At 44.9% G+C, this 20,560-nt stretch overlaps 1 protein-coding gene across 5 annotated transcripts in view; it reads left to right on the top strand.

Moving 5' to 3' along the window:
- Nucleotides 1-2,461: 2,461 nt before the first annotated feature.
- KCNQ5 (potassium voltage-gated channel subfamily Q member 5) overlaps nt 2,462-20,560 on the top strand; it is a 296,126-nt gene continuing 278,027 nt past the window's right edge. For all 5 annotated transcript variants that reach the window (XM_075707166.1, XM_075707164.1, XM_075707167.1 and 2 more), the window contains exon 1: nt 2,462-2,817. In XM_075707166.1, coding sequence (XP_075563281.1) covers nt 2,462-2,817 — 356 coding nt within the window. The remainder of the gene's footprint in view (nt 2,818-20,560) is intronic.

The following is a 20,560-nucleotide window of genomic DNA, read 5'->3' as shown; positions in this document are numbered from 1 at the left end:
AGATGATTTTAAGCGCCACTAGAGGGCACAGAATTATAACAATATTTCTTAGTGGATCACCAAAAGTACATCAGGAACAGCAGTTCAGTAATTTTCATAGTTTATTGTCCAAATCCCCACTTCAAAGCCTCGATCCTATCAACAGTGATGCATGTGTGTCGTTCTGCTGCTGCAAGCCGTGCCATTGCCTACCCACGGCAATTAAGCGAAGCTCACGGGTGCGCGCTTGCGGGAGGGGGGCCTTACTGAGCCTTGCTGAGCGGGCTGGAGCATGTGCTCCCAGATGAACGGCACAGTTTAGCTTTCTGGAACTTGAGTACAGACCCTCAAATATTTTACTCAAGTGACAAAGGCCGGTAGGGTATGTAGCTAAGCATGGTGCCGGAGGCTCAGCTGATGTGAAAGGCATGCTAGACGTATTTGGCTGTAAATGAGTACATAGGGATGCAAAAAATGGAGAGTATAAACACCTGCATATCCAAGAAGGGAAATGCAAAGGAGTAGTAAATGAAGGATTAGCTAACTCAATTTACAATTCAAAGAAAGAGGAGTAGATATGGGCCACTGGAAAGCTTAAATATTAATGGGTTGCTGTGGATACTTACATCAACTACTTAACATCTGTTTTGACATGTGTGCTGTCCCTTATCACGAGCGTGAGTGGCCACTACGGTTCACATTAGAAAGTTCCTGTTTGAAGCTGCCTGCGGTGGAAGCGGAAGCGCAGCGAAGAAAGGAAGAAGATTAAGCTCGTCATATAAATACAACTGATTGAAAGGCTCTGGAGACACCGTAGCAGTAAATTAGCGCTGTTGACGTTTCCACGTTGCTTTAGTAGAGGCACAAGTTAACGTCCTCGGCCAGACTTCACCGCTTACTTCTTTTCTGGAAGTTGGAGATGGTGTGTTAATCAAAGGCTTGAGAGCCTGGCCTCTAACTAGCCAGTACGAAATAAAAACCCGAAATTGGATAGAATTTCAGAATGCCTCTATTGATTTTTCGCATGACATTAGCGCCCACATTATTACTTTCCCTTAACCCTCCACGAAGGAGCATCGCATTTGCACACTGCGGTGCTCGGGCTGCAAAGCCCGTGACACGCAGCTGTTTTTCACGAAGTCGGTGCTGAAGCGCCGGGGCGGCGGCTCGCCGCCCTCTCCCCCGGGCAGCGCCGGCTTCGCGCCGCCATCGCAGCCTCCCCCGGGGGGCGGCGGGCGCTGCCGGGCCCCGCGGAGCGGCAGGGGCCGGGCGGGAGCGGGGCGGGTGGCGGAGAGGGGGGCCGGCAATAAACGGCGGCCAAAGTCGGCGCGGCTGCCGCCGGCTGCGGGCAGGGGAGGCGCGGAGCGGCCGCGCCCGCGGCGCGGTGGGGTGGGTATTTTGTTGTTGTTGTCGGTGGCTTGGTTTTTGGGTGTTTTTTTTTTTCTTCCCCGCAAGCTCACCTTGATGCGGCGGGGAGTTAAAGGGCCGCTCTCGGCAGGGGGAGCTTTGTTTTCTCGGCGCAGCCCGGGCACCGAGCGGCGGCACCGCTGCGCTCCGGCCGCAGCGCGCCGGGGCCGGAGCTGCCGGGGAGCGGGGGGGAGCCCGCAGGGAGGGCAGCCCCCGCCGCCGCCGCTGGGATTTGCTCTCCCGCCGCCGCGGGGGGCCGGGGCACGGCGGAAGCGCCGGAGCGGCGTGCCGGGCTGCGCCGCCCCCTCGGGGGGACACCCGGCGGCTCGCCTGCGCTGCCCCGCCCGGGCCGGCCGCGCTCCCCGCCCGCAGCGGGGTCCCGCCGCCGGCCGAGCCTCCCCCGCGCCGCCGCCGCCGCCGCCGGGACTTACGGCAGTTTTGTTACTTTCTCGGACTTACATGGACATTTCCCGGGAGCGCGCGTAGCCCGCGGGCGCCGCGTCCCGCCAGCCGCCTGCCGCCCGCCCCGCCGCGGGCACCGCCGCCGCCTTCGCCGCTCGCCCCCCGGGACGCGGAGGCGCCGGGCGGCGCGGCCCCCGCCGGCCCGCCCGCCTCGCCGACTTTCTCCGCCGCTGGGAGCAACAGCTTGCCCGGCCCGGCCGGGCCGAGCGCCGCGGGAGGCAGCGGGGCAGCGGGCGGCGAGAGGCAGCGCCGAGCCGCGGCCCGGAGCCCTCGCCCCCGCGGCCTCTCCGCCGGAGCTGCGCGGAGCTGCCCGCCCGCCCGCCCGCCGCCCCGTCCCGGGCCGCGGGGCCACGCCGGGCGCCGCCGCCCGGGAGCAGAGCGCGCCCGGGGGGGCGCCCGCTCCCTCGCCGGGGCCCCCGCGAAGCTGCCGCAGCCCGGCCCGCCGCGCCGGGCGCCCAAAGTGGCCCGCGCCCCCGCGCCCCGCGGGCGCCGCCCGGAGCCCCTCGGCCCCCGCTGCCTCCTGCGGCCCGCCGCCGCGGGGTGCCTGGCCGCCGCCGCCCGCGCCCTGCTCCGCCGCGGCTCCGGCGCCCGCCCCGGCGCCCGGGGTGATGCCATGCCCCGCAACCACGGCGGCGGGGAGGAGGGCGGCTCCGCGGGGCTCTGGGTGAAGAGCGGCGCGGCGGCGGGCATGAAGGATGTCGAGTCGGGCCGGGGCAGGACGCTGGCGAGCGCGGCGGCCCGCGGCGACGGCCTGCTGCTCCTGGGCACCGGCGGCGCGACCGCCCCCGCCGGGCTGCGGGAGGGCCGCCGCGGGAAGCACGGCGCCCGCATGAGCCTGCTGGGGAAGCCGCTCTCGTACAGCAGCGGCCCGAGCTGCCGCAGGAACGCCAAGTACCGCCGGCTGCAGAACTACCTGTACAACGTGCTGGAGCGGCCCCGCGGCTGGGCCTTCGTCTACCACGCCTTCGTGTGAGTACCGACCCGCTCCCCTCTCCTCCCGTCCCGTCGCGTCCCCCGGGCCGCCGCCCGCACCTGCCCCCGGCCGGAGCCGCGCCGCGCCGCGCCCCGTCCCTCCTCCCGCTCCGCTCCCCGAGCATCGCTCCGCGCCCGGTCCCCGGGGAGCGCAGGCGCCCAAAGTGCCCGGGAGGCATCAGCGCAGGCGGGGGAGCCGCTGCCGCCTGCGGCGCGGCGCTCCGCGGGCGACGGAAAATCCGCGCAGCCCTCGGTGGGAGGTGATGAGGGTGTGGGGGGGGGTGAGGGAGGCTCGGTGCACCCGGGCAGAAGGAGCCGGGGGAGAGCACGGCGGGGAGCACACGCTCGCTCGTCTCCCGGGCGCTTGAGGCCGCCGGGTTGCGCGGGGGGTTGCGCGGGGCTCCCGCAGCGGCCGCCCCGGCGGCCCCGAGGTTAAGACGGGGCGAGGGGTGCTGGCCGCTGCCGGGCCCTTCCCCGTGGCGGCGGGGCGCCGTGGAAACGCCGGCGGTACCCCCGGCGGTACCCGTCCCCGACGGTAACCCCCGACGGTAACCCCCGGCGTGCGTTTTGCTGCGCGGACACCGAGCGCTGCGCGGTTTGAAAAGTTTGCGCGTTTCTTCCGAGCGCGCGTTTTCCGAGCACGCGTGGTTTCCGCCGTCCCACGCGTGTTGCTCCCCTCGGGTGCGCAGCACCGCGGGGCGCGCCGGGGCCAGCCCCGAGGAAGGGCGCAGTGAGCGGCCCCTGCGCTCGGAGCCCGCTCGCTCCGCTCCTCCGCGCTCTGGCATTTCTGCGCTTTTTCTTTTAGCAAGTGACTCCTGCGGAGCCCTCACGCCCAAAGAGCCGGTGCTAAAATAGCCGTCCCGTCGCAGCGCTCCGTGGAGAGCAGTGCTGTCACCGCGCTGCGAAATTCCCGCTGCTTTCCTTAGTGGCTGGCCCGGGAGAGCTGCGTGAGGGGGACCTGAGACTGTCACTACTGAAAGCATCCCCAGGGTCAGCGGTGTTCCTTAGTTCGTTAGCAATCCCCTATTTTTACGAGGTTTGGTAATATTCGGGGGAAAGGCCCGACTCAAAAGCCTTTTGGATGGCCGAGCAAGATGCGCAATACAGGTTGGCAAGGAGGCGTTACACTGGATCTTCGTCGTAGATGGAAACGTTGTGATAAATTCCAGAGGAAGGATGATAGGCATTACTGTATCGGGGATATAATACAATTTCTACGACTACAGAAAATATACGGTAAATAAACCAAAAGATTTAATTGATATGCTCTAGGTAATTGCTAGGTGCTACCTAGATGCTCTAGGTAGTTGCTGGAATCAAGCTAGCGGTTACAGAAGCTTTGGTCAAAAAGCAACTGTTCCCTAAAAGCTGTTTGGTAGCACAAAGAGTACTCCTCTCCCAGCAGCAGGGGAATCCCCAAATCCTACTTTACTAGAAGTTTTTAGAAGTGGAAAAAAAAAAAAAAAACTTTGCCAAAACCATGGCAGTCTGATTAATAGGATACTTTGTGGATAGATCTATTTAGTAGATCAAAACTGCTATAGATAACAAACAGTAGAAACATACTTAATGTTACATTTTATTCAGTAAACGGATTTTTGTCCACTTAGAAGATCTGCCCATTCTCTCTGTTTTCCTGTGAAAATCAACTCTTGCAGATTGAACTTTCTTTTTGGAGGGCCTTTATTTGGTACATTTTGCTGTTTGGGTTCTTACAGGTGTTATCCTGCGGTGTAGATGGATGTTAATTAATGTTGTGAGAATCGCCGAAGGATTTACCAGGAATTGCCTTACTGCAGTGCCTGAAGTTGCCATGCAAAATCTGCAAATTGTAGTTTTGGACCTTTCTCTTCGAGATCATGATGAAAATCATTAAAACAAAGAAAGTTCAAGTTGGAAGTGAAGTTGACAAGTTTAAACCTCAAAAAAAAAAAGTAAATTTCCAAACAGAGTGAAGTCATGACACAGCAGCACTGTAAACAAGGAAGATTGCCAGCTGCGTTTAGATAATTGCCTGCATAGAAAGAGTGCCAGTTTTAATTTTTAATTGCAAATGGCAATTTTGGCAGCTGTAAATGCCAACATTATATCTTTTATCTGAGCAGATCTGTGTGAAAGAGCTTGAAACATTACTGTAATATAAAGGCACCTAGTAATAATATTACCTTTAAGGATCTGTCACTGCTATAGTGTTTAAGGTGCATTTGAAGTTCCATTGGATTTCAATTTGACAGCCATCCTCATTGCCAGTCTATAAATTATTTTAATGTATTTATATAATTCTGATTTAATGACTGCCAGATATTCAGATAATATTTTTGGTGTTTCAGGCTCAGTTTTTTCCAGCCACCTGATCAAGTACATTTGCATCTTGGAAAACACACTTTCTTTCAGAATTAAAAAAAATATACAAATAAACCCCAACTATTTGGAAGAAAAAGTCTTGAAGGAGACAAGTAGCTTAGAGTTGCAGAGGCATTACTGAGTACGTGTGTCTGCTCTTACCTCTGCTAAGCTATTCTTGACTGCAGTAGAGCGTGTTACAGCTCCGTACTGTTCCTGTTACAGCAGCGGGCTATCTGGTGTGAGACCTTCTGTGCAGATCATCGTTGGTCTCCGGAAGCACATTCTCATATGCAGGTTGAAATAACCCAAGGGTGGTTTCGGAGTTGCAATTTAAAGTGTTTGATCTGGAAGTTTATTTAGGTTTGGCTGTTCGGTTTTGAAATAAGAAGTGGGGTATTAAGCACCAGTTATGAATAAGAAACCACCCCTGCAGTGATATTTTCATTTCCCATTTCCACGGGGAAAAACACTTTAGAGCTGAGACTTATGCGCAGTTCGCTCTTCTTTTTTTCTTTTTGCCCTTTCAAATAAAACAGACAAATAGGCCAGCCACCTGAGGAACAAGTGTTGTGACCTATGTTCAGAAGTCAATTGGTTAGTTTATTTGTAAATATAAACTTGCAAAATGCTGGAAAAGACGGCTGTTCTGCATACTTCTGCTGCTAGAGGAAGGATTTACTCTTGAGCAAAGGCCTTTGACTTTGGTATAGTTGTGCTGAGGAGTAGAGCCATAAATTACATGTTTCTTGGCTCCTTTTTGTGTCCCTCAGTAGTTCTTTACATGGAAGCCATAGTTAAAAACCTAAGATCTTTACAGGAAGTTTTTGAGAAACTGCTTTTCAGATACCACAGTCTTCTGTTCTTAATCATTCAGGAACACCAAAAATATGAACACTTACAAAATCAGGAAAGAACATTCGTACCGTTTGTGAGTAATGAGTCAGTAACGTAAACTCCTGCTAGTAAAATATTTATGCCACACCACATCACCTACGTGGAGCATCTGCATATTTCACGTGCATGCATCTGCATTAAAATGCTGTGATATTGTAACTTTTGAAAAGCATTGTCTTGGGATGTCGTAGGATTTCTTTCTGTTGTTGCTGTTGTTGTTTATTTAGATTATTTTGGGTTGTTTGGTTTGATAGGAATGTATAGACATTGCCTTAGAATGATCAAAGGGGAATTCCAGATTTGTTGCAAATTTAACTCTGGGTTTTATCTTCAGTTGTCATAAGGATTTTGTATTATTTTCATTCTTAATTGATGTTCTGAAAAAGAGATGGCTTGAGAAGTTCAGAAAAAAAAAATACTACTCTGATACCATTTCTGCTGGTAGGGTATAATTAGTTGCATAAGTTTCCTAATTTAACATGTTGGATTTATTTCAGGAATAATAAAGTTTCTGCTTCTTACTGACTTCTTTGTAATACATTCCATGCAAAAGTCTTTAACGGTTGTTGTGGGGATGTTCTCCTCTTTACAAAGCCACCACCTTTTGCTCTGGAAGCTTCTGAATGACAAATTGCAGGACTGGATGCGTGCACAAGGGCAGCGTCACTCTACATTACCTGTACTGATAGGTTTCCACAGGCATCCTCTGTTGGCCACTGCTGGAGATAAGATACAGTGCGGGCTGAATTTAAGAGCCTATATGATGTTCCTCTTGTCCTTTGGAAAAAGGCTGAAAAATTATTTCTGAAAAAAAGTCTAATGATGCCGTCAAAGATTTAACTAGCTATTTTACTTTTCCAGATCTGCTGGAAAGGAGGTAGCTTACTAATGATCAGACGGCTATTGAACAGCAGCGCCTTTGCATGTGAGCTAACAGTGCTGCGTCGTACTGTGCCATTTGTGTAATTAGGGAGGTTCCACATTCTGAATAGAAAAACAGTAATGTGCAACAGCCTCAATACTTGGTTTTTCTCCTCCTATTGGAAAGTAGGAGAAATGATTTATCTCTTTATTTTTACCCATCTCAAGGCATCTAATGAACTGGTTCCAGGTGCTCTGTGGGTAGATCTATGGCTTTTGTCTTTTCAAGCACCATTTCAGAGTCAGGGTCTGATGTTGTTAGGATAAGAAGATACTTTTATATGCTTTAAAAAACAAATAACAGCATGATATTAACAAATAATAGGGTTGACAACATAAATGATGGGGCAAAGCAAATCTTATTAGGTCCTAAGGAGGTAAAAATTTAAAACTCTTTTAACTGTGACACCTAAACTTTAGTAGGCATTTTCTTTCAAGGAGTGACAGTGAATGATGGTGGATATTTAGATGCACTTCAGTATAAATCTGCAGTGGTTTGCCGCATCTGAGGCTGTCTGTGATTCTGTGTGTGTGCATATTTCTCACTTAAACACTGGTTGTAAGGGACCTTTGGAAGTCACCCAGTCCAACTGGAAGACACGTTCTTCCCAGTGTCAGCTGGGCTTTGTCTAGACAGGTCTTAAACTTCACTGGATGGAGATCCCACCACCTTTCTGGGTAACCTGCAGGTCTGCAACACCCACCTGTTGAAAAAAGAGGGATTTTGGCATGGGGAGGGAAGGACAGGAGAGCCAACCTGAACCTCCCAAGTGGCAGTTAATGGTCATTGCCCCTTTATGCATCATCTGGCACTAGCAAGAAGAATTTGGCTGCTTTATCCTTGTATTTTCCCTTCATGTAGCTGTAGGCTGCTACTAGGTCAGCTGGTAGATCACCCTCTTGCCAGACCGAACAAGCTCAGCTCCCTCAACTTCTCTATGTAAGACACACGCTTGAGGCCCCTGACTATCTTGGTTGCTCTCCTGCATCTCTTCCGGCTTCTGCACATCCCTGGCGGGGGGGGGGCACAACTGGGTGCCATAGTGTGAGGCCACTTTGAGTAGAGGAGAAAAATAACTTTCTTCAGCCTGCTGGCCCCACTCCCCTAATGTAGTTGTATGCTGCTTGCCTTATTTCTGATGAGGGCATGCTATTGGCTTGTACTCAACCTGCTGTGTCCACAGGAATGCCAAGGCCCTTTTTGGTGGGGCTGCCACCCAAACAGTGGGTTCCCAGCCTGTATGGATGCATGAGATTATTGTGCACCAAATGCAGGTCTCTGCTTTTCTCTTAATTAGACTTCGTAGGTTTTTATGTTCACGTCCTGTATGTTCTTGTGCTATCTCAGACTGACCAGAGAGGTGGAGATACAACAATCTTTAAAACCACTTGCACTTTCTCTGTGATTGGCAGAGAAGATAAAATGGTCAACAGCACTTGATTCCTCCTCTTTCCTGGTGTTGTTCATGGACAGCAGTCCTCTCCTGGAACCCTGTCACACGCAATAAATAACATCTAGCTTCTCTTTTTCACTTGTTTTTTGTTGGGAGACCGATTGCCCACCTCAGGATTTTCAGTAGATGAGTATCAGGAATGTTTATCATGTGATGTATGCTTACCTTAGTAAAATACTGTTTCACATTTTATTTTTTGAGGCTTGGTCTGCTAAGTTTTCTCATTTGTACTGGCCTTACTTTCTAACTCAAGAGTAGCGATCCAGGGGAAACAACTAATTCGCCATAAAAAATAAAACTGATCCTCAACCTTCTAGAAACAAGAGAACAAAAGGCTTTCTTTGAGAAAGAGTCATCAACACCTGGATTGGGGAAAGTTCATGCATGTGGACTTTCTTCTATTCATCGTAAGTTTTATTTCTCAAATGGGATTAGGAATTGTGTATAGGAAGGTGAATAGTATCTTAGGTTAGTGTTTGGGTTTCAAATTTTTAAATAAATATACAACCTTTGCAAGCAGAGTCTTCTCCATCTTTTGCACGAAGCGAGTGAAGAGCTTTCTTTATAATTATTTTTTTTGCTGCAATTTTTGCCCTTCATGCAAAAATCACGCAATTAGCATTATAGTTCGGTGTGAGAGTCCTATCTTAGATCTGTTCTTCTTGGTGTGCCCGTTTTGAGTGTGACTCCTGACATTGCAAATAAAACTCACTGCTGTAAGGTAGTTGTTTCTTAATAATTCAAAGGGAAAACTTAATTGCCAAATACTTAACATTTTTATATGGTTCATATTTCCATTACCATAAGTGTCAGGTGAAAATTAATGAAATTTGCCACTGATGTTAATTGAAACGTTTTACCTGCACACAGGTAAAAAAGATGGAGTAGAAAGCATAAATAATACTCTAATGAAAAACCTTTAACATATATGCATGATAGACATCATTTGCTACATTGTTCCTAATGAGGCAGATAGTTATTCTTACAATAAATGTTGCTTTTTCCCTTTGCAAACCATTAATACAACAGAGCATGCGTATTTGGCTTTTTAAATTAATGCTGGTGTATTGAGATTCACTTCTAAATATGTATTACATAAACTATACTGAGTTTGGGGAAACTTGTATTTTTTTTTCTCCTTTCTTGCTTTCTCTGAGAGATTTTTTTTTTAAGTTTGGCTTACAGATTTACTGCAAGAGAGCAGATGTAGATTACCCAAGGGATTGCCACCACACATCAGTTAAGGTAGAAAATTCATCAACTGTATGGTTTATCAATTGCAAAATAATTTTAAGCAGTTGCTGTGCTCATGTGCAAAGTAAACTTCCTTTAAAGATATTAATTAAAAGTTCAAAGGCTGTCTTACAGGTCAGCTGTACTTAATCAAGAAATATTTTCAATTTTCAGTTGAGCGTTAGATTTATCTTGTGATAGCTGTCTGAGTTGCAGTGTAATTGTGTTACAGGAAGCTCAGCAAAACGTTCATCACTTTGGGCACTGAAGTGTAGTCTCAGGCAGTGTCTTCTACTTGAAAGACTGTGTGATTACTTCTTAATATATACAGTCTGGTCCAGTGATTCAGAGGTGGACACAGTCCTCCAGCTAGACGTATCTGAATTTCTCTGTTTGGCCTTCACCCAGGAAAATCTTCAAACATAAATGTGTGTATTTTCCTTAACAGAGATGGACATAAATATGTATATAAGCATTTTCTTGAAGAGTGAATGATTTTCAAAGGCATGGAGTACCTGCAGCTTCCTTTCATTATTCTATTATGCATTCAGTGGGTAATTCACTTTTTTCTCCCCTCTTGTATAGAATGAAGTTTAACAAATGAATCATGCTCTTGAATTGATTAGAAGTAATGAAGAAAGGAAGTTGTGTACCTGCCCACTTCTTAATGTCAGCAATATACGCCTGTTTGTCTTGGCTTCTTTCTTGCTTTGAGACTCCCTAGTTCAACAAAGCAAACATATTATGCCTTTCAAGATTTTTGCAGAGTTCTAATTATTTTATTGTAGTCATACCTGATATCATATGGTAGCAACAGACTGGTGCCCGGAGTCAAACATGACCAAACCAAGAGAGTAAAATCTTCCTGCTTTGAGACGAAAAAAATGCTACTGAACACATTTAGATGCCTCCCTAGCTCACTGGTGTCGTAGATTAGAGCATCTGCACACACCCTTTTGAGGTAATTCAGTCAGAAATAGCATCCGACTTCTGCTAGGGCATTAAATTTAATTGCTTTGTACATCCTAAGCTCATCCATAACATGGTATCTAAGAATTACCCACTAGAAGCAAATGCACAAATCTTCCTCTTCCAGACTCTTGTGGCAGGAATGCACTTAAAAGTTAACTGCTGTGGCCTTTCTAAATAAGCGTAAGGATCCTGACATACTTGAGAGGGCCTTCTGTGGGAAAATTAAGATGAAATATTGTTTTGGATGCACTTCTGTTAAGTAGTGGGGGTGGAGGGCCACTCATCCTTGGCAGTGAGGTTGGAAAAGTAGGTTGGTCTCCCCAGGAGGCGAGTCTGTATCAGTAAATGCATCTTTTCAATGGTAAAACTGTCACGTCTTCAGAGAATGACAGGTGATGGCTCAGTCAAAGCTGGCGCGGTGGGGCTGGAGCGGTGTCCACGCTGCAGCCGGGGCTGTTGAGCTGGTGAGGTCCTCTGCCCTTCAGGTGGCCCAGCACCAGAGAAGGGGATTGCCGTGTTGCCCGGAAATCACGCAGTGAGCTCATCAGCTTGTAAAACTCTTCTACATCCAAGAAAGTTATGCTGACGGAGGTTAGAAGTAGTCTCTAAAACCATTAGGAGGAAAGAAATCTCTGTTTCTGCTCTCGTCTCTGTGCAGTTGATATTTTCCTGTAGAGTCAGTTTTTTTCACATGCATCAGATGAACCGTTGCCACAGGAAGGAACACAGTCTTGCTCTTCGCTGCTCTCTGCAAAATGATGTGTATAGGTGGCAGGAAATGTAAAGCAGCGTGTGCATGAGGGAATGAGCTACTTACAGGTATGTGTGCAATATAGGGAAGGAAAGAAGAGCCTGTGCTGTCACTTCGAGGGTTTTTCTTAGACCTGCCCCTCAGACCCTTCTGAAGTGCAGTTGGGAGGCAGAACTTCTCATGCCTTTGGCCCCACCTACTTGTTTTTACTAGAAATGTTAATTAAATGTTGGTTTTTTTGAGGCGGTTCCAGCACACTTCCTGTGCAGTATATAGTTAGTTGCAGTAAGTATGCATGCTCTCAAGTGATTTATTCAATTGCTAGTCATTTAATCTGTGGAGGTTTCTCTCTGTGAGATGTCCCGACTGCATCTGTCGACTGAAGATGAAGCGGAATTTAGGATAAAAGAGGAACAGCTTTGCTAACGTCTGTGGGTGTTGTAAATTTTTATATAATAGAACAGTTTGTTCAAACAGAGGTACTTCTATCCCCTTAAGCTTAGAAACAATAGATTTCATTTGGTGGTTGGAGATACTGTCTGGGAAGAAGTTAGCCTTCCTCAAAGGTTGCGCTGACTGCTGACTAAATTTGTGATTTGGCTTCTGTAAATAATCTGTTTGCTGGGGTACTGGAATTGAGAGATTATTGCAGGCAGTGATGAGGCAGGTGGTGATCCTTAATTATAAATGCTCTTTGGAAGGAATTTTGATTTTCATCCTGAAAATGCTTGTAGACATACTTTTTAGTGGTATTATTATAGTTTTAGGCATTTACATAGTAGTTAGTAGGAATCATTAAACTGAGCATTGATAAAAGCTCTGTCTTTCAATCAGGGGTGATGGAGAAAACCCATCTGAATTACAGACATGTTTATAAAGCTTCTGAAGTTATACTTGAGAAATTCTTGTATGGTGGGATGAAGGCCTATCCTGAAATCTTCAAAGCTACTATATTATATATGTGCGGGAACTCCACATGAGATTTCGCTGTTTGGAGATGTTGTGTAGGGAGAGTTATGGTGAGAGCACTCATGGAATTGCAGAGGCAGGAGACATTATCTAGGTGGGAACAAAATCATTGAGGTGAGGGAGAATTTATGAATATCTACTTGACTGTGACAGTACTTGACTGATATTGAGTATTACCTTAAGGTTAGAAATGTTGCCTTATCTTAATAACATGTTTTTAATTAGCATTTTCCCCCTTTTATTATCTGCTTTCTGTAGAGAGGAAGCTGAAGTACCAGTGAGAATCAATTTATAGGATTTATATATAAATAAAACATGGTATTGATCTTTACATTTTTCTTCGATTGAGGTCTTGACCCTGTGTGCAGACCTGAGGACATAATCAGTAGTATTTTTACTACAACATGAAAATTTTATTCACTACCTGATTGTGTTTCTGATAACTTTTCCTTTGGTAAATATTTGTATATTTGAGGGTTGGGGCGTGCGTGCACGTGTTCTGGTAGCTAAAATGAAGAAGAATCTGTTGACTTTTTATTCAAGTCCAGTAATGACCAGGTTTCTCTTTAGATTTAAAGCCATAACTTTCAGTGTTTTTCTGTTTTTTCTGCTGGTATGGTGGACAGCAGCATGATCTGTACCTGTAAGATAAAGTTGCCCAGTGGGCTGCAGAAAGTAAAATCTCCTCTAGGCTGCAGCTGATCTTGGCAATGGCTCTTGCTGGTTGAACTCTTTGGGGGGGTAACAATCCCTGTGCCATCTGCACCCCCTCTCCCTCCTTGCTGAGACTGAGCCTCAGTAGGTTTATTCCCATCTGGGTCCACTCTCTGATGGAGCTTTGGTCACTTTTTAGCTGCTCTTGCAGGTTGCTTGACAGGAAGGGATGGAGTTGGGTCAGTGCAGTACGGCCCAATCTCTGACCTCCAGCATGGCTACACGTAGACTTGGAGGAAAACGTGAGGAGGCGCATCTGAAATTCCAGTACTTCTGAATACCCTTTAGCTCGGTGAGAAATACGGTCCTTGTGGACTTTTTCTGCAGGAAGGAATTCAGTCAGTCTTATTCCGGTCCAGGGAATTTCTCCTTGAAACCATAGCTGAGTTAATGATATCCGTAAAATATCAGAGAAGTCTAAAAATATGATAATATTAGATTAAAGGTTGTTATTGCTGCTGTTCATTAATGGAAAAGCTGGGGCTGAAGTAGCTTTACTAAACTGAAGTGCAATATTGCACCAGTAAGCGTCAGAAGAGAAGTACTTACCTGGAAAAATCCTTTGTATGATTTTGCTCTACAGTATTTTTTCATCTGCCCATATCTGTAAATTACCTCACTGCAATAAAAGGTCATGGCATTCTTTTTGGCTTGCCTTTATCACCAGCTTTAGGAATTAATCATAAATAATATAATGGATAGTGACTGAAAACTCGGATATATTAAGACAGCGCAGATAGTGACATTTCAGATATGATCTGTCTCTGGAAGATAAAATTAGCTAGCAGAGTGCTCAATAGTTAAGAAATAAGATTTTATGAAATTTTGATTGTGTTTTTCAGGTTTATTAATCCCTGGCAAAATCGTATGCTTCTCTGCCTTGAATGTGAAAGGGGCAAATCTCTGTGAAATAAGACGAAAATGAAAATGATCCTGGATGAAAACATGAACAGTTGTAAAGATTTTGAAGTCATTTAGAGAAGAGTCAGTCAAGCGATTTGAAGTGTATTTGATTTTGGGAATGGGAGAAGTATATTAGGAAGGTCCACTCATCTCCCAATATCTACATTTTAGCATCCTGCAGTGAACCAGTGTTTGCCTTCACCGCAGTCCGGTGTGCGTCGCAGAGCCGTGTCTTGTGAGCGCAGAGGGTGTCTGCTGTACTCAGTACGTTGCGATGGCTCAGCAACAAAGTTCTGTCTTTCAGCCTTGTCTTTAGGTGTGAGGCGTACTGTAGCGGGTACGTGACGTTAGCAGGTTATGCTGTTCCAAGTATGGATCTGTGGATTAATTTCAAACTGAGGGCTGCCTTGCCTACCTCTAGAGGGTGTGCAGGTGACGGCAACAAATCACTACGCATACAGTTTGTGCTGCAGGAGGATAAAACTGGTATCTCGCAGTCTGGCCCTGGGAATTGCTGCTTACGTGTTCGAAAAAATCATTAGCATTTTTAGTTTTATTAAAAACAATAATTAATGCAGAATACTGGAAAAGTGGTAGAATACCTTGCGGAAATGATGGCACACCCAGCCACAGCTCTGCAGGACGCCATTCACTGATCTGCAAGCTTCTTTCATGTAACAAATGCAGGAGCTGCAAGTTCATGATTAAATAATACCAAGTATTTATATCGACGTTGTTCTTGTGTGTTCTAGTTACCTATCCAGCTATGCGTCAATGTCTTTGATGCTCTGCAAACAGCGAAAAATCTTCACAGAAGAAATCTGTTTTTTCTCTTGGAATAATATGGAAAGGCAACACAATGGCATTGGTCAGCATCATAGGCAAGAGTGTCAATTCTCCCCCTACCTTTTTCTAAATTACCAGAGCCAACAGTGTCACTGTCTTTTATTCAGGATGGTAACCCAGGCATCATTGTTGAGATGGACCTTTATCATTCCTAATATGATTTCCGTCTACCTAATATCTCAAAGGTATGACCTGTCTGTCGCCACAGCTCAGACTGTCACTCAAACTCTTAATATTTCAGTTCTTGCGACCTCCTTCTGTCTGGACTCAGCAGTATGCTCTGAGCGCTCATCCCTGTGACTGTATAACCCCTGCCCCCCAGCCCAGATTTAGCTCCTCTTACTGCCTAGGGAGAAAGTTACTTGTCTTAACTTTCAATAGCTGTAAAAAGGATCTGGCTAGTTAGTTTTTAAAATTACATTTATAACTGAGTAACAAAAACAGAAAGTCAACTTTGCATGATTCATTAAGTGGGAAAAAAGAACGAATGAAACTGTTCCTTTTTGCTGGGTCTGACAACCTCAGCAGCACATGATAGAAATGCTGTTGGTGCCACAATAAACTAGTGACAGCAGAAGACTAACATGGGTGCATTTCTAACTTGCTGCAACTAAACCCACTTTCAGTAGATCTGTAACTAAAACTACGGTGCATTTTTTTTTCCAGTCACTTTTTCAAAGTGACACTTATTTTGGCAGATACTGAGCTGTTACATTAGCTGGGAATTTCACTGTGAAACAATTTTATGAATGCTGTATATCACGTGGTTAATGAGAGTTTTCTTCCTGCATTATTTGGCTTTGCCTGAAGATACTGGGTTAGAGACATGGATGACTGGTGGAAGAACAAGCAGAATGGCAATGCAGATTCCCAGCACACGGCAGGGATACTAAGATGCAGATGAATTAATGGTGGTAAAGATACACCTAGTCTTACAACTTTTTCTGCAGTTGGGAGCTAAAGAACCAGCAGTTATTAAGTGGCTGATAGAGAATAGTAAGAACTTGGGGAAAACAGTCAATGGGATGCCCTGGGAGAACAGACTGATAATCAGTCTCACGGGTTCTTTGAAACAGGCTGTTACGAAAATCCTAGGGCTTGACAAACTTTGAGAAAGGTAGATGTGAATTTGAGTAGTTTGTTCATTTTAAGGTATGTTTTTATGAAGCTGCTTCTCTCAAAAACAGGCTTCTGCATCTGCATACTTGTGCAGTCTGTAGTATGGAATGAGGATGGACTTAATGCTCTTGAGCTAGTTTAACTAATTTCAACTGATCATATTGCTGTGACATGATCACTGTGTCTTTCGGGACATTCTGCTAAACTTCTAAAGCCTTGTACAAATTTTGTGCGAATTCTTCAAAAACAGGAGTGAAAAAGAATATTTTTGCTTGTCACCTAGGATGGAACAGCAATTCAGATCTTTGCCATTAAAAGTCTTAAATAGTTTTTCTATCTTACTAGCTAACCTCTAGATGACAGGTGTTTAAAATTGATATATGTTATGTCTAGGTAGGCTGAGTCCACTGTGTCTGCTGTTTCGGTTCTGCGTTGGATCATTTAATACATTGTGTTCGTTAAAACAGACCCCACAATGTTGCACGCGCACACAAAACCCACTGAAGTCGCCTGGTTGTCTCTTGTGTTTGCCTTTTCAGTGCCTCAGAGAATGCACTGGGAAAGCTAGAAATATATGGCCTTTCCGTTCATGCAATCATAGCAAGCTGAAGAGAACCCTCATGTTCCTGAAACCTCACCCTTGTTCATGTGGACACCTTTGTCTTGCCCAAAGACAAAGCAAATAAGACTGTCAGCTCTTTTATTGGGGGGGGACGGGACGGGACACACGGACGACACCCACTAGAAAAACATGGTTATTCCTTTTTTTTTAGTGGAGAATCACGGCAAACTTTTGAGTCTGAAGTGTTTCTAGATTCTTTTTCCAGTGGAAAGGTGAAGAAAAGCTTCTTTTTCTTCTTGGCAGATTTCAGGTGTTTACTAAAAAGCCACTCAAAATAAAGACATTAGACTTGCCTTTGAGTGGCTTTTTAGCTACTCTGCCAGTCAATTTTTTCTTCTTTTGGTTGTGCCTAGTTGGTTTCCTAAGGGACTAATGATCTTTTCCTACCCCTGTGCTCTCTGATTAACTCAAGTCCTCCCTCAGAGGACCATGGAACTGGAACCTAAGGGCTCGCTAATGGTCACCCTTGTAAGAGGACCCCGTGGACATTGCTGAGGGGTGAAAATAGCACAGCTTTTATCACAGTGGTTTATTTCCTTTGAAATTTCAGCACCAACCTGGCATTCAGCTCACACTGTTTTGGGCTTTCAGAAAACACTGATGCATTCAAGCATGTAGATGTTTACAGATATATATATATATATATATATATTAAAAAAAGTGCTGACATACATTGCTGTCCCAATCAATAAAAACAGAGAACATGGTTTATATTTTGTGGAGTCAAACAGTAGTACTTTTGGAGAGAGAAGTCTTTAGCCAGTACAAATGGCAGGCCAAATCCTAAAGCTGTTTACTAGCCGTTAATTGCAGCCTCAATCCAGACGTTCTTACTGAAGCAAAATACCAGTGAAGCAATAGGATGCTTTATCTTCATATTCTTGAATTTTCTAAGAGTGCTGTGTAATTTAAAGAAAATTCTACTTCAGGTTTCTATCAGGGCTGTGTCGTTGCTGTCTTGTGCAGCCTCACGAGTGGTTGCTTGTGCTGCATGGACTGTGGTATGTTATATGGTAAATCACCTGCAGCTGCAATGGATCACAATATGCTGTAGACAATGTTTTTAGATCTTTGCTTTAACCATTTGCAATGAATAACAGAGATTGTAATTGGCAAAATACTTCTCCTTGAAAAGTAGCCATTAAAATACTGCTGCAAAAGTAACCAGAGAGTTTGGAAAATGATATGGTAGAAAATAACGTATTTTGCTACATACAGTTTTATTCATTTCTGAAAATGATGGTTCTCTTGCAGGCATGGAAATCTGGATATGTTCCTAATCTAAAATCAATAGGAAATACTTCAGTTGTTCAAATACCTCTTAAACATAGTTTGATAGCTGATTGTGTATTATGTTTGCAGCCTTTGTGCAAAGCAGTGTTTAATAGCAGAGTTTGCTTCATGATGAATATAGATGAAGACTGTTCTTTGTATTATCAATCTAAAAAACCCCATGTATTCTTATAATGCAGCTGATGTTAAGTTGCCACATTGCTTGGAATGTATTGCCACATTGCTTGACACATAGCTATCAACTAAAAGAATTCCTTGCAACTCAAACTCAAGACTTATTACTTCCCATTTAGAAAATGACCTTACAAGTTAGTCAAATGACTGGATTGGCAAGGTTGTAATGGTTCTGTGGAAAAGCAGCTATTAATGGAAAGTTCTCAGTATTGGCATGGATCACTTACTGGTGTCTCCTTTAATGGTTTCTCCTTCTCTGACAGTTGGACTAGGTGATCATTGTAGGTCCCTTCTGACTGAAATAGTCTATTCTAATCTAATTGCTGTCATCATTGGCTATGTAGGCAGTGGTTATCAATGACTGTAATTGCTTTATAGTTCTCAGCCCCATTCTCTTACTGTTACAATTAATTTTTAGCTTTCCTAAAATTTAGGCAGAAAATATGTGAGGATTAATCTACTATTTTGTTTTGTGCTTTGTCTAGCAACTTTGCGTAAGTTGCTAATTATTAATGACCACCCTTGGGGCATGAAAACAAATAGCCTAACGTTCTCATGATGAAAATACATTTTCTGTTGAAACCTCTGGGACCAGATTTGGTCCAGTTGATTGACATAACTTAACTTGCATAGTACTGTGAAAAAGAAAGTAAATTAAAACAGCTTAACTGCACCCTCCATCATAGAGATGTTTCGGAGTGAAGAGACCTGGACGAGCATGGGGTTTTTTTGGGTCATCAGTCAATTGCCCACCTGTCCTGGACCACTTGCAAAATACAGCACCCAAGCTTACCTTTTTAGCTTAAGGTTAATGACAAAGTCTCAGCATGAGTTGCTACTGAAGTCTGGTTCTGTACCAGTTCTGTGTTTGTCAGAGACATTAAAGGAATTAAATCTGTCTGGAAGATTCTGTCTACAGAGAGGGACGATTATCAAGCAAAAAACCTTGCATTTATATATATGGTTTAAAAAGGCAGTGGATAACAGCTGGCAATGAAGGGTATCACTGCTTTAGTGCACTTACCCTGTAACACTCAGTTTAGTATAGTTGGTCCTCTGACTCCAATTGCGTAAGGGCACAGTTGTGATGATACTCTTGGCAGTACGGGGGACAACTACTACTTTGAAACTGTTTCCTGTTGTGATCTTCTTCCTTGCAGTGTGGTGTATGCTGATACGTTACAACTTGCAGCTTGCGGTGTTTTATTGCTTAATTTAACCATAGCTTGCATTTCTTACGGTTTGATTGGTTGGCAAAGCATGCAGAAATTCTGAGTCAGATACACCTATTTCTGGATGCCCAATATAATTAGGTGCAGCCCTGAAGCAACACGTTTTGTGCAACTTTCCAGGCACACAAAATGCAGAAATACAAGGGGTGGTTTAAAAATTGTTTGGAAAAAAGCAATGCCATTTAACTTTGAATTATGATTGTACTTGTTCTGATGAGCCTCTTGGTAATGATAAGATTCTACTTTTTTTTTTTCCCTTTTTTTCTTTTTCTTTTTGCCTTTTTTTTTTCCCCTTTTAATAATTATGACTTTGCCAGATGGACATTCCTGGAAATGTAGGTGTCCTGTATAACCTCAGAGTGGCTATATGGAACCAGCATTGTCATGAAATTCCACAAATTTCTGTTTCTATTGCCTTGTCCTGGGGCATTGCTGTTGAAAGTGAGTTTTGTTTCTGTAGCTTGTGTAGTCTGGTTTGCATGACCAGCCTGCTAAAAAGTGTGCTAATTAGTGGTACTGCAGTTGGGTGCATGGTGCTGATTGAAAACAGGACTGAAAACAGCAGGTTATATTCCAGGGGACGCAGGAATTATTCACTGCTGATAATTTTTGGCTCCTAACAATTCAGTTTTAATCTGTCACTAGGAGGAAGGAAACAGTTTGTCTTACTGAAAAAGGAAAATTATCTGAGAAATGTTTCCTTGTATTTGAAGATTAAGATTCTCTTTAACAGATAAGTGCTAACTGCATCAAACATGATTACGTGCTTAATTGCTTGTGTGTAAATAATGGAGTAAAATCCTTATGGGTAGTAATTGAGACACACCTGGGAGCAATTAAGTACAGCAGTATATAAGATTGGTTTCCTTGAAATACAAGAAATATATCAATACTCACAGCACAATATTTTAAAATTACACACCTCCATGTACTGAAAATATTGCCTCCGAAGAGAACGAGGTAGAATTTAAAGCCATAGGGAAAAAATTCTATTTGTTATGCACTTTTATAAAGAAACCCAGAATCTTCTTTTAGTCTTTCTTTAGATTTATCTTTTGAGGTCTGCCCTTGTTTTATCTGCTTAGTTTTATCTGCTGTCTACCCTTGGCTGAGAGGGGGCATGGTTCTTTCTGGGAGGTACCAATAAATGTCTACCAAGGTGTGGCCATGTGGGAAGCTTGGCTGTCCTGGCATGCTTTTTGGTGCTGTTAAGCTGCTGATCTGCTGTTGTTGTGATAGTTACATCAAATCTGGGTAGTCAGTCTTGAATTCTGTAGTGTTGTCAATACTAGGTTTG

Source organism: Pelecanus crispus, chromosome 3 (assembly GCF_030463565.1).
Source record: "Pelecanus crispus isolate bPelCri1 chromosome 3, bPelCri1.pri, whole genome shotgun sequence".
Lineage (NCBI taxonomy): Eukaryota > Metazoa > Chordata > Aves > Pelecaniformes > Pelecanidae > Pelecanus > Pelecanus crispus.
The sequence above is the reverse complement of the archived record's forward strand: the minus strand, read 5'-3'. Positions and strand labels throughout refer to the sequence as shown.